The sequence below is a fragment of the Malurus melanocephalus genome, unplaced genomic scaffold (genome assembly GCF_030028575.1).
Source record: "Malurus melanocephalus ecotype Western Australia unplaced genomic scaffold, MMel_1.1 scaffold_655, whole genome shotgun sequence".
NCBI classification, from domain to species: domain Eukaryota; kingdom Metazoa; phylum Chordata; class Aves; order Passeriformes; family Maluridae; genus Malurus; species Malurus melanocephalus.
Window position 1 is genome coordinate 29,813 of NW_026623887.1, and position 16,719 is coordinate 46,531.

At 35.3% G+C, this 16,719-nt stretch overlaps 1 protein-coding gene across 1 annotated transcript in view; it reads left to right on the top strand.

Moving 5' to 3' along the window:
* Nucleotides 1-4,784: 4,784 nt before the first annotated feature.
* The window catches only part of LOC130583991 (contactin-associated protein-like 2), a gene marked incomplete at both ends in the record, with an annotated part of 278,907 nt that continues 266,972 nt past the window's right edge, over nucleotides 4,785-16,719 (top strand). The window contains one exon of the mRNA XM_057383713.1: nucleotides 4,785-4,891. Within this exon, the coding sequence (XP_057239696.1) occupies nucleotides 4,785-4,891 (107 nt within the window). The remainder of the gene's footprint in view (nucleotides 4,892-16,719) is intronic.

The window sequence follows — 16,719 nt, forward strand, 5'->3', positions numbered from 1 at the left end:
ACCAAACATACTTGAGCATACTTTACATTCCTGATGTATGTTGAGTTGTTTCTGAAAATACTTTCTACTGTGARTGAACCTCATTGTATCTTTCCCCTTCCCCTGTGGATATTTCTAACAGTTTGCAACCTTCCTGTTTCCAATGTTTTGTGCATTTGAAAATTAGCTATTGCTCATTTCTGTTGAATAGGCTGTGAGGATTTCTCCATAATATCTTTCTGATACCACTCTCCTGCTTATATTCACATTATGAGATCCCTTTACTTTGTCTTCTTTTCTTGTTTTTTTGTTTTGGTTTTTTTTTTCAATTTTCTTGTCATCAATAGTATGTCAGGCTCACTTAAGATCATGATACCACATGTGGAACAAACCAAACATAAAACCACTAAAAATACCCAAACAAACAAAACCAAAACCAAAACAAACAAACAAACAAGCAAACCCAACAAACCACACTAARCAAAACCAACCAACCAAAAACCCAAACAAAGAAAAGGTCATGGTTTTGTGTTATGAGTTGACAGAGTTAACCTGATGTAATTTAACAAATAGAAAAAGAGAGATCCAGATCAACAGACACCTACTAATCTGCCTTTAGCAGTTTTACTATGCTTTTGAGGAAAATAAGGAGTTATGTTGAAGTAAATGTAAGGTAGAGTAGAATGCAGCTGATTTTTATCAAGTTGATTGTTCAGGATTAACCTGATCTCCTTCTCTGATAAAGCACGGTATTTTTTTGTCTCAGACATGACAAAAGTAATAGATCTATTTTGTCAGATGCCAATAAAATATTTGATATATTGTAATGATGGAAATTATTAGCTAAACCAGGAAATATGGAGTTTGAGAGAGGAATTTCAAAGTAAGTTTTGAACTGTCAAATGGAATTGCCTCTCAATTTATACTGATGGGYTAATGACTAGCTCAGAGATGAGAGTTGCTCAGAGATCAGTGCCAGAGAAAATCCTATTTTATGTTTCAACCTTGACTCAAAATTAGGAATATCTTGATGAAACATGYTGATGATACAAATCAGCTTAGAAAATAACAAAGGTTTGGATGACRCCATGGAAGTTACAGTACAGAGTAATTCTGTTGAAAACAGGAGCAAGATTTTCTGTATGAAATGGAAGTCATTGGTTAGAAGTGACAAAAAGAAGAATGGGAATGTAGTGAAGGTGTTTAATGCATTGAGTAATCYCAGGATGACTTTGAGCCRYTATTTTTTGGTAGTCAGCAAAATGYTAYATGTTAAGCAAAATAATTTCAGTAAAGAAATACAAAAATGTTGATCAACTCTGAAATCACAAAACATTGATAAGACCTCCTCTAGAATACTCAGCAGAATGCAAATGCAAGCAGGAGAAGAATTACAAGGAAGAGCTATGGAAAATATCTTTTCCAACAGGAGAATTCTCACACAGCTATGGACTAAAAGAAGTTATGATTGTTCTCTGTGAAGTATTGAGATAGAAATCACAAATGGAAACAAACACTGTTTGATACACAAGACAATATTTCGAAATAAAATACCAAACAAAACAGCATTTGTAAACTCCCTGTGGATAAATTTTGGGGTGGAAATTAAAATAAAGTGTATCTCACTTGAAGGGGGACTTGCCTTTCAGAAGGAGCCGTAGAGCAAGAAAGTTCTCAAAATGTGGTATGCAATATTTTGCAAGTTCTTAAAATACAGTGTCCACAATGGGAAGAGACACTCTGAGCTGAGGAAATTACTTCCTGATCTGCTTTGTGATGGTTTCTAACTGCAGAGTCTGGTTTGGGAGGGAAGTCTTGTTTTGAAGGTTTGTTTTGTTTTCTTTTATTTTACTTTTTATGTAATGAAGCCTTATTCCTAAAGGAGAGGAAATAATTGAATTACCTAGAAACATAGTCTTTTAATACAAATAATCTGCAAATCAGGCATTCATTGAGGGTTTTTTTTAGGTTTAGAATGTAACATTTTGAGTCTCTACTTAATGATGAGCATAAGACAGATAAACTACATGATTGTATCTGCCTAAATGTACAAAGTTTTTAACAAGATGTATATGGAAATTCATATATTACTCTCATTCTATGGAAAGAAATGTGTTTGAAAAATAGTGGAGTTTACAGTAATAAATCTTATTCTTTATGATATGGTTTACTAAATCCAAACAGGGGTTTGTTTTTTTTTTTTTGTAATTTGTACATTCTGTATATCTAGCATTTCCTGTAAACTCTATTGTAGTAGGTAAGGTTTCTCCAAAATGTGAGCACCAGATTATGTTACACAAGTTTGCTAATGAATTTCATAGAATATAAATTTCATAATTCTATCTAATGAAATAAAGTAACAGAAAAGAAGGTGAAGGATGAATGTCAGGAAATGATCMTATAACCTGATTTAAACTTCAGTGTGCACTAACACTAAAATATTGTTTACTCTGTTTTTTTTAAATGCATCATCTTTAGAACAAGAAAAATCAGATGAGTAAAAAAAGAAATTTTGCAGATGCAGACTACACTAATCCAACCATCACACAGGAAGCATAAAATTAACATCAAGGAGTTTGCTGAATATCTCTGTTTTTATGACTTAATACACTCCATTAAATGATACAGATAAATATCTGGTTTTCATCTTTCTGAAGATTAAGTCATTTACCTCACTTATATAGTCAGTAATGCAGTCTCTTTACTAGTTATGCTGCAATAAAAGTAAGTTATACTGCACTAAAATGTGAAACTAGTTGTAAGCATTACATAGGAGAGTTCATATAAATATGTGGTGAAATTCACATAGAAAAATGTTTGGTTTGGTCATTGGAAAATTGTTTTCGAGTAATGTATGTTCAAATGTAAATGAAGAAGAAAATACATAAAAAGAAGTTATTTTGAAAAGCTGGAAAAAATACAAATCCATATTCAGATTTAGGAACTTTTGTAGTTATTTACAGCCTTGAATAAAAGTTACTTTTATGAGATTATTTTTGAAATGTCATTGCTCTTTGTTTTCTCTAGTCTTGCACCCAGCAGCTATGGATTCATGTAAATTGTTAATTGTTTGGATGTTTAGAAATATGCTATTGTATGCTTTCGTTTTTCTTCTGTGTTTTTGAGAACACAACTGAATAGCAGTAATCAGCTCTATCTATTCATTTAGCCTGCCACACTTATAAAAGTAAATWAATTCATTTAAACCATGCTGAAAACATAATTTATCTAACTGCAATAATTGCCTCAGGTAGTTTCACTGTATTTTACTGTGAAAATAAGATTTTTAAATGCTTTGTTTCTTGCTTTAGAAGAGTTCTTTTCTTTAAGAACTATTTTTAACCATGCCAGTATTTTCTGTTCTTTTTTGAAAAGAATGGGTAACCTTGAGTTCTAAAGGGAGGTATAGGATGTAAAACATCTGTATTCTGTATATTCTGAGGCACATGTACTGGCATGCRTAAAACAAAAATAATTTCTAAATGTGAGTACAAAATGTTCAATTCTCCAATGCATATTGTGACATGAGTTGTTCTTGATTGTTGAGCTGTGTATGCCAATGCTGTTAACTGGGAACTGAGGACACAAGAGACTGTCAGCTTATAGAGGAATGACCCAGACACTCCCATTTTCAAAGCTTTCCTTGGGTGTTGTTCATGAGAGTATTTTTAACTATCACAGGAATTTGATTAACTTCAGATTTATCTTAGAGATGAGAATACTTATTTTTAATGCATTTCTGAAAAGATTGGCTAATAAGGGGTCTCCTAGTTTTGATTTTTTAATGTCATAATTTAAAAAAAAAAATCTATTTGGCAAAAAAAAAAAAAAAAAAACAAAACAAAAAACATGAAAGGAAAGCTCCTTTGTTTCTTGATCAAAAAGGCAGAGCCTGTACTGAGTCTGATTGTAACTAATAATAAGAAAAAAATTTTCTTTGAAATGGTATTTCTAAACCATTTCAAGGAAAAGAAGCTTAATGGTTTCAGAGGTGAAAGTAAATGGCAATTCCTGGTTTTTACTATATTTGATTGAAAAGAGCCTGGCCAAACTCAAATCTTTAATATCACGTTTAGATAATATTTCAAACAATAAATATATGTTCAGCTATAACTTTGGTTTTTTAGTTCCACTTTTTCTTTTGCATTTCTTCCACTCTCCAGCAACAGAGTAGCTGGTGAAGAAAAGCAAGTGTGGGGGAAAAAGGGGAACGACACTGGCCATAAACCCCTGCAAAGGAAAAGTTTACACAACTTTTGTAACAAAACCAATAGTTTGCATTTGTAATGCAGCTTTACTAATTTTCTTGCATACTAGCCAGCAACCCTTGCATACTAACCTGCTTCCCTTTTATCCCAGTGCTRGCAACAGGAAGATGAACAGCAACCCAGTGGCATTTTGTTTTTAATGTCCAGTCAGCTGTGGGACTGGACTCCTTGGGCCGTGACACCACCTGCTCAGCAGGAGGAGGTGTGACTTGTGATGTTCTTTTYGTTGTGACAGCTGACTACCCATCATATGTAACTTAGAGTCCTGATTTATGATGATGAATCTATTCCACCTTTAATGTGCTTTTTTACTGTTTGTAAAAAGGCTTCAGCRAAGCCTTGATGAATCTTTTATGCAGTTGGGTTTTTTTGTTTGYTTTTGTTCAGATATAAATTCTGTTATTCTGYCTAAAATAACGAGTATTAAATACCAGTCAAGGACAAGATACACTGCTTGTGCAGCTCAATATTTTGCTGTGTGTAAATCTTGATGCTCATTTAGCTTTTTCTTTCTGTCTTTGCATCTCATCCTGACAGGTGTGTGCCCAATCACTGTGAACACGATGGAAAATGCACCCAGACGTGGGACAGCTTCAAGTGCACTTGCGATGGAACAAAATACAGCGGTGCCACTTGTCATAACTGTAAGCCACCCTGCAGTTTCAAAATTTCAGTGGAGTAGGGAAGTCTCTCATGTCTTTTGGTTGAGATAAAAAGTCAATGCCTTCTTTTCTGATTATTCAAGATCCTCAAGCCTTTTTAGAAAGGCTTAATCACATTCTACTTTATTTGCATCAGGCTGTATTTATGCAGCATTGCGCTGCACCATGCTGCACACCAAAGCAGTACAACAACAGCTCTGGACAAACATTCTCAGCAATTGAACACGAGACAGAGTATGAATTAGAAACAGTGAATCTGTCCTACACTGCTGGGGAGAGCTGCTGACTGCTGCTAGAAATGCTGGTTCAGGTTGCTAATCCCAAAGGGTGTTTATATGCTGATTATCAACCAGTTTAAAATCTAATTATTTGCTCTGCRGTTWWAAGTTTCTCAAATAAGAATATTTCYTGTGAGGTCCACATGCCCTAACACTATTAAACACCTAAAAACAGTTGCTGTTTTTATAGGTACTGAGCAAAGCGTGCTGAGTCAGTGTCATGTGTTGCTGTTCCTTCTCTTGTACACTAAAAAGTGGGATTTTCATCTGCAAACTGTGTCTTAAAATACCTAGAAATAGAGAAAACATCTAGTCCTTAGTTTTTTCACTTCTTTCTTTTGCAAACAATCTCMTAATATTGAGAAGAGAGTAAAAAATGTTTTTGAACAGATGATCAACTGAAATTTAAGCCACGATATATACAAAAATTCATATTACTTTTTTTATTTACATTAAATATAGCTATGTGACATTTTGCAAAGATAATTGAAGATTTTTTTCAGTTATAACCAAAAAACCCAAAGCTAGGAGAATTTTTTTGACAATTCACAGTTGCCTGGATTGCATATGGTTAAAGTATATAAATGTAAGAGGGGATGTTTTTTATATATTTTTTTGTATTTTTTATCAATAYATGGATTGGCAAAGTTCTCCATGATCTGGCTACTGAAATTGTAAATTGTAAGAGGTAAATGACAAATGAATGTTGATTAAAGAGAAATATTTAAGGTACCAATGTGGGGAAGAGAGATTTCAAGGAAGCCTTTTTTTCCAGCTAAAGGGAATATGCACAGTGATGACATGGTTACACCTACTCTTAGGAAAGAAAATGCATAATTTAGTAATTGCTAAATCACTACAGTAATGCAATGTTTCAGTGAGACAAAGAATAAAAATTCATTTATTTTTCTGAAGGTATAATATGTATAGAGCTTTATCTATTACAGCCACTTGGGAAATTCAATTCCTATGTATGTGATAGGCTGTTAAGATGTTTAACTTCAGAAATGCATGGATGGAAACTCAATTAGGATTTTCTCTAGTGAGCCTCTTAAAATACTATAATTTAGAGCAAACTGTACCCTATTGGGCCCAGTAGCATGCCTTGGGTTCCAGACTCCTCAGTTCCTGATGCCTGGATGTCTGACATCCCAACAGGGTATTTTTTTGGCTCTCTGTCCTGCCATTGTCACTGTGCTGCTTTGTGGGTGTGCAGAGCAGCTTTTGAACATGGTTAAGCTTTCTTCTTGATCTCCAAAGAGAAGTAGCAAGGACAAACGGATGGCATCACTTTTCTGAAATCACATTTATTACAAAGGGAAGAAATAATAATCCAAGGAGATGTGACATTTTTCTTAATAGGATTTTCACCTGCCTTTTATGGATAAAACAGTGCAATAAGGCAAGTAAAAGGCATTGCTGAACTGCAGTATCAAAAGAGGGATTTGGAGAATATTGTCCTGTCTTTATGGAATGGATAAAGTGTATGGGATTACATACACTCTCTAGGTCATTTGGAGACACATTGTTCAARAACTTTTACTTTTATAGCTCAGGCAAAATTTCTAACTTAGCTTTGTTACGCTTTTGAAACATTTTGGTGTTTAAAGAACATAATTTTTGTTTTTCCCTTGTGCTGCTCTACTTTAGAAGTCTTGCTCCTTATAAAACAAGGTTGAGCAGAAAGTTATTCACTTGATAGATATTCTGTCAGAATGCGTGAAATCTTATGCCCTTCTAGAGTATCGAAGTTAATGGCACAAAAATGAGTGAAAAATAAAAATTCCAGCATCAAGACACAGACTGAGACAACCTTAACTCTTCCTTTATTGAGCAGGCAATAGCTGTCAGTATTTACAGGAGCATGTTCCAAATACAGCTGCAAATAATGAGGGGATTTGTTGAAGCTTGCCAGAGGTTGTAGTTATGCTGTCCTGAGTTCTGCCATGATGCTGGCCCTGCTGTCCTTTCCTACTTGTGCACTGTGAGTGTGTACACTCAGACACACTTTTGTGCCACCTTTTGCTTTTGAATTCTAAAGTTTATGGCAATAGCAGGATAAAAGATATGCTGGGGAAGGAGGGAAGCTGGAACGATAACTGCTGTGTGGTATAAAAATARCTGTAAGCAATTCTGAGCAACACCGCAGATTGCATGAAAAATACAGCAGATGTCATGATTCTATGGAGCAGGAAAGTGTTTAAGTGCAGATAGCRCTTGTTCAGTAGCATTTTACTTAAAGATAATATTATTTTACAGAGTAAATTATATAATGTGCCACAGTAAAATAGGGGTTTTTTCCTCAATGTATGCCTGTGTGTGGGGTATAACAGCATTTCTCAAAGAGGTTGGAGTCAAGTTTATGTTAGTGGGGATTTTAACTCCACAGTTGATGATTTTAATGAGTTTGAGTTATGCTGAACTAAAAGGAACAAGATAATTCTGCGTTACTGAAGGGGTTTTTTTTCAGTGAATTGATTTTGCTTTGGTCACGTAATTCAACACTTTCATGAGCTTTTGACCTGAAAGAAGGCAAAGCTTTGCAGCCTTGACTGAATTTCAGAGTGCAGTTTTAGGTTCCTTTGAAGTTGAAACTCAAAGACAAACTCAAGGGATGAACTCCTTGAAGTGAAACAGAGAAAAATGTTTGCATGAAAACCTYATGAATCAAAATGTCTTTGTTCCACAGAGGTCTGGTTATAATATATAGTATGATTGTGAAAACAACAGTTAGTCTAGAGAAATGGAGAAATATGTATTTTGGGGCTGAGACACAGTAGGCACTATAAACCAAAAGTAAACAGCTAGAGGAGAAAAAGTTCCAAATAAATAAATATTAAATAAAAGATTTAATTCCTATTGTCTCTCCAACCATGTACATCAATTACACTTGCTCTCTGTTTTAAGATCATGAAATAATTTGGTTTTTGGAATATGACAATTTTACAGAAAGACTCTTCACTTTTCAGAGATACACCAAAATCTCCAAGCTTTGTGTCGACTCTCTTGTAATTTCTCAGAGGCTTAAGCTGCTATTCAGAGGAAATGATAATTTGTTGCATCCAGCTACAGCTGAGTCCCTGGAGCCCAAAGGCAAATTAACCAAAACTACTGTAAAGCTGTGTTTCTCATTGTATGTTAAATATCCTAGGAATCTCCCAGATTCTCTCAGCAAAGAGATATTCATGCCCAAGGAATTGCTGTGGCCTGATAAATATCAGAGTAGMGCATTGATTTTACCATTAGGCAGGACTAGAAGATAAATGAATGTGTTTACTTAAAAATAATGATTTACAGTGATGAAACATTTACAAAATTATTTAAAAATTAATTGAGTTATAATTAACAACAAGTATMATCCTTACTAGCCTTATTGTATTATCTATATTTTAAGCCCTGACTAATTAACTTTTACAGCCTACCAAAGGCAGGACTGTTCATGCAGGTTTCCCAGTGATGCTTTTCTAGAGTCTATTGATGAAAGGTTCCTGAAATCTTTGAGAATGGGAGGAGCTCATTTTCCTGATTACTTCTCATCTCCATCACTTTGCACGAGTTTATTCACCAAATTTTAAGTTCTGATAGTCTTCCTTCTGTTTACACTTTTTTTTTAAAACAGAGTGGTATAATTATTAAAATTGTGCATTAGGACACCTAATGATCATTCAAGCTTCTTTTTCTCAGATTTTTTATAATACAATTCAAAGCAAGCTTTCTCTAAATTYACATTTTAGAGAAATACAGAAGAGGATTTACAGCATTTACCATGACAGTGAGGTATCTACCTTCCACATCGTGCATAAACTTTGTTACAGTTAGGAAAAAAAAACCAGAAGTACCTTGTTTGATTTCCAGTAACAAAAATAMTTAATTTGCACTTAAAAATTAATCTGAATGATCATAGAATCGTATAATGGTTTGGGTTGGAAGGAACCATAAAGATCATCTAGTTCCAACTCCCCTATGGTGGGCAAGGACACCTTTCATTAGACCAGGTTGCTCAGAGCCCCATCCAACCTGGTCTTGAACATCTCCGGGGATGGGGCACCCACAGCTTCTCTTGACAGCCTGCTCCGGTGTCTCACCACCCTCATTAGGATTAAAGAATTTCTTCCTAATATCCAGCCTAAACCTGCCCTCTTTGCATTTATAACCATTCCCTCTTTTCTCATGAAAAGTCCCTCTCCAGGGACTTATAGGCTCCTTCAGGGCCTGGAAGACACTATAGGGTCTCTCCAGAGCATTCTTTTATGAAAGATAAGTTTTTTTCAAGTTATTCTTAATTTTGCCTTAAAACACTGTTCTTACTTTTACAATTGTACAGATTCCCTCAAGAGTATCAGACAAGAAAAGGTTTTCTCATAAASCTTCAGTTAGTCCATAGGAGGGACTAGCATCCAGATCACATCTGTTGGGTGTTAATTCTGTAAAACAGTAGGAGAAATAAAACCTTTAATTCTCCTGTCCCAAGAAGAGGCATTAATTACATCAAAATATACAGAGAATCCAACTCTGCTGTGAAAGAGCATACAGGATTATTACATTTTTAGATTGGCAGCTTGCAGTAAGATTTTTTTTCAAAATGGGTATTTGAAACAATGTAGTGATTATTGGTTTCCATATACAGGAACTTGACCTCTGAATTCTTTGTCTTCTCATAGCTTATTGGAAGCAAATGTTACCCTATGTTTTAAAACCTGATGCAAAATTAATGAGAAATAAAGYTTCTCTTGAAATGATAAGTACATTACATGTCACTGGAAGTCAAATGGGCATTGATATTTTTTCCCAGGAATATTGACCATCTCCCTRAAATGAAATATTGCTTTAATAATAAGCTTAATAGTTGCTAGATACACATTTTGAGTAAGAAACATTTGTGTTGTACCTATTGTAGAAGCTGGGATAATTCTTATTGCTGAACTATTGCTAAAATCAATAGTCAGCAACACAAATTTAATCTGCACAGGCTCCAATCTTCAGCAAGAGCTCCATCAGTTAGTTTGTAATATCTGACTTTCCTACATTTCAATGAATGGGAAAGCAACCAGAACACTGGAGTTCATAGATTTAGAGTCTAAATAGGAACAAAGGTCATGGCAGTGGTGCTGTCAATAATTTGGGATATAGTACCACAGTGAAAAAAGCAAAACATAATTTGACAAAACTATGCACTGAAATTTACTTCAGGAAAAAAAAAATCCATCATTTTTCTAGTCATCCCAAACAAGCAGAGTACTTGTTTTCATYTCACCAGAGACTGGAAGAATTCTGAGAATATGATTATCCTTTTCATAGCAAACTGATTTRTTAGAAAAAGCAGATGCCTTGCAGTTTCAAAAGCCTATCAATGCATTATTTGATCAGGAAAAAGACAATAAATACCTCTGTGCTCAGAAACTACGATACATAAGACATTCTCATTAAAGGATGCTCTGAACCAAACACAGGAAGAATGCTGCCTTTTAATGCACCTGAAGTAGAAGATAGAAACTAGTCAGAAATGTCCTATATTTTGAGCAGGTTTGGCATAAAACTCCTCTTTGGTTGTYCTGTGGGGATTTGTGTGAAGGGCCATTACAAACTATCACCCTGACATTTCTGAATCTTTGCCAGTGAAGCATGATGTTTTAGTCATTTAGTTTAACAGCRTTTTGCATACACAAATCTTGTATTACAGAATTGGGCCTTGTGCAGAAAACAGAATAATGATATATGCTGCAGGTTTGTGGCCATGCAAGTACCTGATTTTAGTGAGATTTAGCACAAGTCCTACACCCAGATCATACAAGCCTGCAAGRTTTCCTAGTAGCAAACTGAGAATTTCCATAAGTGAACTTATAGGAAGACAACACCAGACAACACAGAACAGAACTAAAATATACAAATCATACAAACAATATACAAAACAACAACAGAACATGCTGAGCTGWGTTTCTGCAATGGAAAGCTGACATTTAAGGTATGCAGTGGGACTCCACAATGCTCATTAAACTTGTTCATGGCAGACAGATTGCTTGAATCATCTGAAAGGAAGAATGAAAAATAATGCTGGGAAGCCAAACTGCTTACTTTTGAAGACATGAAAGAGGAGTTTTCAGTAGGACAAATCTGAGTTGCTCCCATTCCCCCCCTCCACATGTGTTTGGTGTAATTTGCCTGATTTGAGCTGGGGGAGGACAGCTGCTATGGGATGCACTAATGGGAATGAGGAGCTTTGTAGGGAGGTGAACTGTGAAGGAATTGAGGAAAGTGAGTTTGGAGAGATGGTRAGAGATGTTTTGACACAGCTTCTTGGCTTGGGGAAACTGGGGCTGAAGGAAATATTTATGAAGTTAACACTGGGCACGGTGATAAGGATTATCATCTCCTCTAGCACTGTTATTAAAGGGTAAGTTTTGTACTAACTGCTATAAGGAAAGGGAATATAGTTCCTTGCCCGACCACTTCATCCTCTTGTGAGCTGTTGTTGGGTGTCCCWGATGAAGCCTGTGGTTTTTTGAATTGCTCTTTTGAGTCCCTCATTTAAGACTCTGTTTGGGACCTAAGCAAAGCAGTTTCCAGGAGATGAATAGTTCTGCATTCACACTCAGCAGTATGGCTGTGTGAGCAATGTTATCTTGGAGAAAGAGGGGGTGAAAAATGAGTTAAAATTTATGAAATATCTAGAAGGAGGATTTTGTTTTCTTCTATTCATAGTATCCTGAGAGAGTGTTTTCAACTACTGACTGTTCTCTGCCAGTTATGTCGCTATCAGTTTRTTTTTCTCCTCCTTTTGCACACTCTGGATATGGAGTAATCAAATGTTTACATTTGATACATGCTCTGCAAAACCTCATTTCTCAGGTGTTTGTTTCTTTTCAGAGTAGAGATTATCAAAGCYTGTTTATAATGAAACTACTTTTGTTTRCAGAGGTTTATTAAAAGGATTGTATAATCAATGTGCTACCTTTCTTAGGAAGCATTTTTTTCTGTAATGCTTTTCAAAGTAATTGTCATCATAATTTATAATTGTCCTTGTGGTTTCATATTTATTGCAAGTTTTAAAAGGATTTAACATAATGCATACCTATTCAAAGGTTGAAGATTGTATTAAATTACTTCTTTTTTATTAAAATGTAATTTTAAAACAAGACTGAAGTTGTTGGTTTAGCCTACTTCAGTAATTTTTGATGTGCAACATATAAGCCCAAAAATATTGCATTTTTTATCCATTCCTACAAAACTGAAAAAGACAAGCTTTTTACACTGTTAAGATTTAATTTTTTTCAGTTTGAGGATGTTGCAGTTTTGTGGTTTTGAACTCCCATATTTGTTTAAAAATCAGATTGTTCTTGGTTTCAGTGCTATAAACTATAGTTCTGCTATTAATTTATTATCAGTGAGCTGAGAACTGCTCTGCACCAGGTGTTTAGGAAATGCAGAATGTGTAATAAATTGGTAGCAACTTGCATTTTTATGGTAAGTAAATGGATGTGGTCTGTRTTCAGGCCAGAAAGGACTCCATTTCCAAAATGAGCAATATCATCAGGAATATTTGATGAAGGAAAAGTGGAGAAAATTAACATTAGGATGCAAAGCAGAATATGAATAAYCAACCAGCAGTAATAATGCTGAAATTAAAAAAATCAGCTGGAAATAACTCTACCAGGTGAGATGTGAGAGAGAGTGAAAGGGCTGAAACTGRGCTTCAGGTTTTAGCTGTTTGTATAGTTGAGTTGTTTACATGTTGCTCTACACTAGAATCAAGTGGCGTTAATTTTAAGCTAAATTTCTACTAGGTRGGGATTAGTGGGAGAACAGTATGAACTCAGGGTCTAACTCAGAGCTTTTTCAGTTTTAATTCAATGCAGCTAACTCCTGTAAAACTATCTAAATCACATTCCTGAGTTTCAGCCTGCATTTGGGAAAACTTGGGTATTAGCTGAATTTTTTGCAGGGTATTGTAACCGTTCTCTGTTGTTCACAATGCACAACCAAATATTGTTTCCAAGGGACGGTTAAAAGAGAACATGTAATTAACAATAGATAACTTTGAAGCAGCTCATTTATACCGTAAAATCAAAGCCAGAATTAATTCATAGCCTGAAAAGAGTTCTGCATATAAAGACTTCAAAATTAATTAGCTTTTTCTTAAACTTTTCCATTAAGGCACTCTAACATTTTGCATACTTCACTGTTAATGCTTTTTTGCAATTAAACGTTTTTAAGGTGCTGATATTAAAATCCCATTGACAGCCATTAGACAGAAAAACATGTTTTGAAGTCACTCTAATCCTAGTTTTCTCAGATGTGARAGAATGAAGTTAATGCGAATAGCAACTGTTAAAGACTGTACCATAGTCAAAGCAATGAGACCTTCTTCAGATATGCATGCAGACGTATTTTTATCTGTCCACATGAAATCGTTTTGAAAAAGGTTTTTTTTTTTTTTTGTAATTCAAAATAGGAGAATAGTGAGTATAATTATGCTTGCTAGTAAAAGATATTATGTACCAATGTATAACCCAACATTATCCAGAGTTTGTAATGYTGCTATGTACATCACCTAGAGCAGAAAAATTTGATAAATTCTACTTTTGCAATTAATTTTCCCATGTGTTGAARGCAGTATCATCAATCTCATAAGACTGTGGATTGAGAAAAAAAAAATTTAATTAAATGGAGTGGAACCCTGAGATACTTCTTGTGCATTCTACTCTATAATTTGTCTTAATAACTAGTATAACAATGTTTATCTCTAKTAAGTGTATGGCTCCTGCAGTAAATAAGTATAGAAAATAATTATTATCAGTTCTTTTATGATCCTTCCCTATGAATGATATGCATTCCAGATGGTGGGGGGGTTTTGATTCCGTTTGGTTCTTGTTTATGGACACTACGTTTCTCAAACATCATTGTAATATTTTTTTTCACTATACTGCAGCATAAATTTTTGGCAGTTGTATATGCCTTCTTTAGTAATTCTCCACTTTAACCCTTTTCACTTAGGGGCAAGAACTGTCATATTTCTTTGTAATTTTACTCTGGAGGGGTTTTAAGTTTTATTCTCCTTCCCAAAGTGCTGTAATAGCAGATAAAGGAGGGAAAGTTTTAGGACTAAAATCTGTTGTCAAAGGTAGGTGTTCGGTATCAGTCATGTTTCATAACTATTGCTTTAAAATTTCAGCTTAGGTAGGCTAGCCAATAGTTATCTTGGCTAGACAACAATCTTAGTAGAGGTCATGACAGGTTACTGGAATTCTTTAACTATTTCACTGAAGCCTGAGGAATCCTCTATGTTAATCTTTGGCTAATTTTACAAAAGCATGGAAAATGCTGCTGTTTCATACATACAAATACAGTTTGCTAATATTAGTAAAACTACTGAAATGTATTGATTTAGTTTGTAGTTACTTATTTTCTCAATACAGTTCTTAACTATACTACTTACATGTACTTACCTGTATATCTAACAGCATTAATTTTATTTTACTGGAAGCATAGTCTTTCTTTAACTCTCATTTTGAAAATTTTTAAGTCCATGTATCCCTATGCAGCTTTTACACCAGCTCTCTTATCCCACCCCTATTTCCTAATGGCCTAACCACTTGTGTAGAAAACTTAATTTACTTATGTCTGTGGTTGCTGTATTTAATGCGAAACATTTTCAGTATACTTTTAAGTTCAGAAGGCACTAACAGATGTTCTAAAACAGAGAAGAAAACATAATGTGTTGTTTGTGCCTTTTTTTTCTTTATATTTTTGACTGCTACTTCAGAGCACTACAGATATCACTACATTTCTCAGATTCATGCTCAGCCTAACTGAGCTACAAGAACTTGCTATATCTTTCTGAAATTCTTAACTCTATATGTCTTTCTGAAATTCTTAACTCTGCCTCTCTTTTTCAAACCCTCCTCTGTTTTCCCCATTTTAAGGTTTTTCAATTTTGTTGTGGTTTCCTAACAGCCTTAACAGTTTGTTTCCTCCTTTCATCATTSTTTCTCTAACCATTGCTCTGATTATTTTCCTTTTCACTCAGTCTTCACAGCCACATACTCGCACACATGGAGTGTATGCACTCCAGGAGCACCATGCCCAGGAAAGGTTTGAAAAGGAATTTAATAAGAAAGCAGAATGGACTGTGCTGATCAGCTGCAGGATGCAACCAGGAAAGCATACTTACCACACCACTATTTGTACTTACCCCTCTTTTATTTTTCCTCCTTTTTCCCTCCTCCAAATTGCCTAGCCCCCTCCCTTTTCCTGCCTTTAGTTCCGTCCCTAAATATCCTATAAATCGTGTGCAAGCCTGAACTATGTTTTGGATGCATCCCATGATGTGTCTGCCTCCAAAGCAGCAACTCCCTTAGTCTGAAAGGTYTTGGGAGCTGCTGCCAGGCACTCATGTTGATGGGCTCCATGCCCACCCTCTGGAGCTGAGGCTGGYCTGTGACTGCCCCAGGCTGGGTGTTTGTCACTTGTGTGCATCCTTGACTTAGATCCCTTTCTGGGCTGGTGCAGATGGGCCTTGAATGGTCTGATGGCTCCTGTGGTGGATTTGGGAGCMGCCCAGGGTGTTATTCCAGCCTCTACTCTGCCATTGGTTCTCTGAGCTCCTCTGTAAGTGTGCTGATGGGTGTTTTTTCTCAGAGCCTGACATTTGCTCCTTATTCTCATCCCCTCAGTAAATAATCTAAATTAATAGTCTGCAGTGCTGCTATTGAAACAGATACTGACAAAATAAGAGTGTGTGCCAACCAGGGCAACTCCCAAGGTACGCATTTAAYATCTTACCAATTTCACAGCTCATCCATTATGTGAAAAAGATGTAAAAATGATTTCTAGTAATTTGCCAGGACGCAGTCATTCAGTCATTCCCATTTGAAAGCATTGGAGAGAAAGCATGGAAAGAAGGGACAGGGAGCAGATGTTTCTGCTGATATTTTTATGTCAGTTAAAAGGTTGAATTTTGTTGGCACTGCAAGTTGCTTGGTGATTAATGGAAATGACAAACATGATGCATTCCCTCTAAATTGGTGTCATGTTGATAGAGGACATTTTGATTGAGATAATGTGAGTGCTGATATGAGCTTTTGTTTTCATAATATTTTAGTTCTTTTCTGTTGGTGAAAATAGGTGCTCAGCTCCTCTGAAAAACCCACCGTTCATTTAGATGTCTGTCAGTCTGTGTGTATAGCAGTGGTTTTGTAAGTTAGGACGGTGGATTAGTGTTTGGGGGTTCTTTCAAATATAAGTTTTTAAATTGAGATTTTTAAGAAATCTTATTTTATTTGACCAGCTGTCAGTTTGTTTGGGATCTTTTTGAAATAATTTGAAGTTTGACTCAAGTATATCTTGTATTCAGTRAGTACAGCCAAGAAAGGTACCATATTTTCCTTCAAAGGATTGCTGGTAAAATATAAAAATAATTAGGGATCTGGAGTGTGGAAAAGGAAGGAAAGAGGCAGAAAAGGATGACAATTACAACAGCTGTGGAGGCTGGTAAGAAGAAAACTGGRTTGCATTATAAATGAACATGGGAGTAAT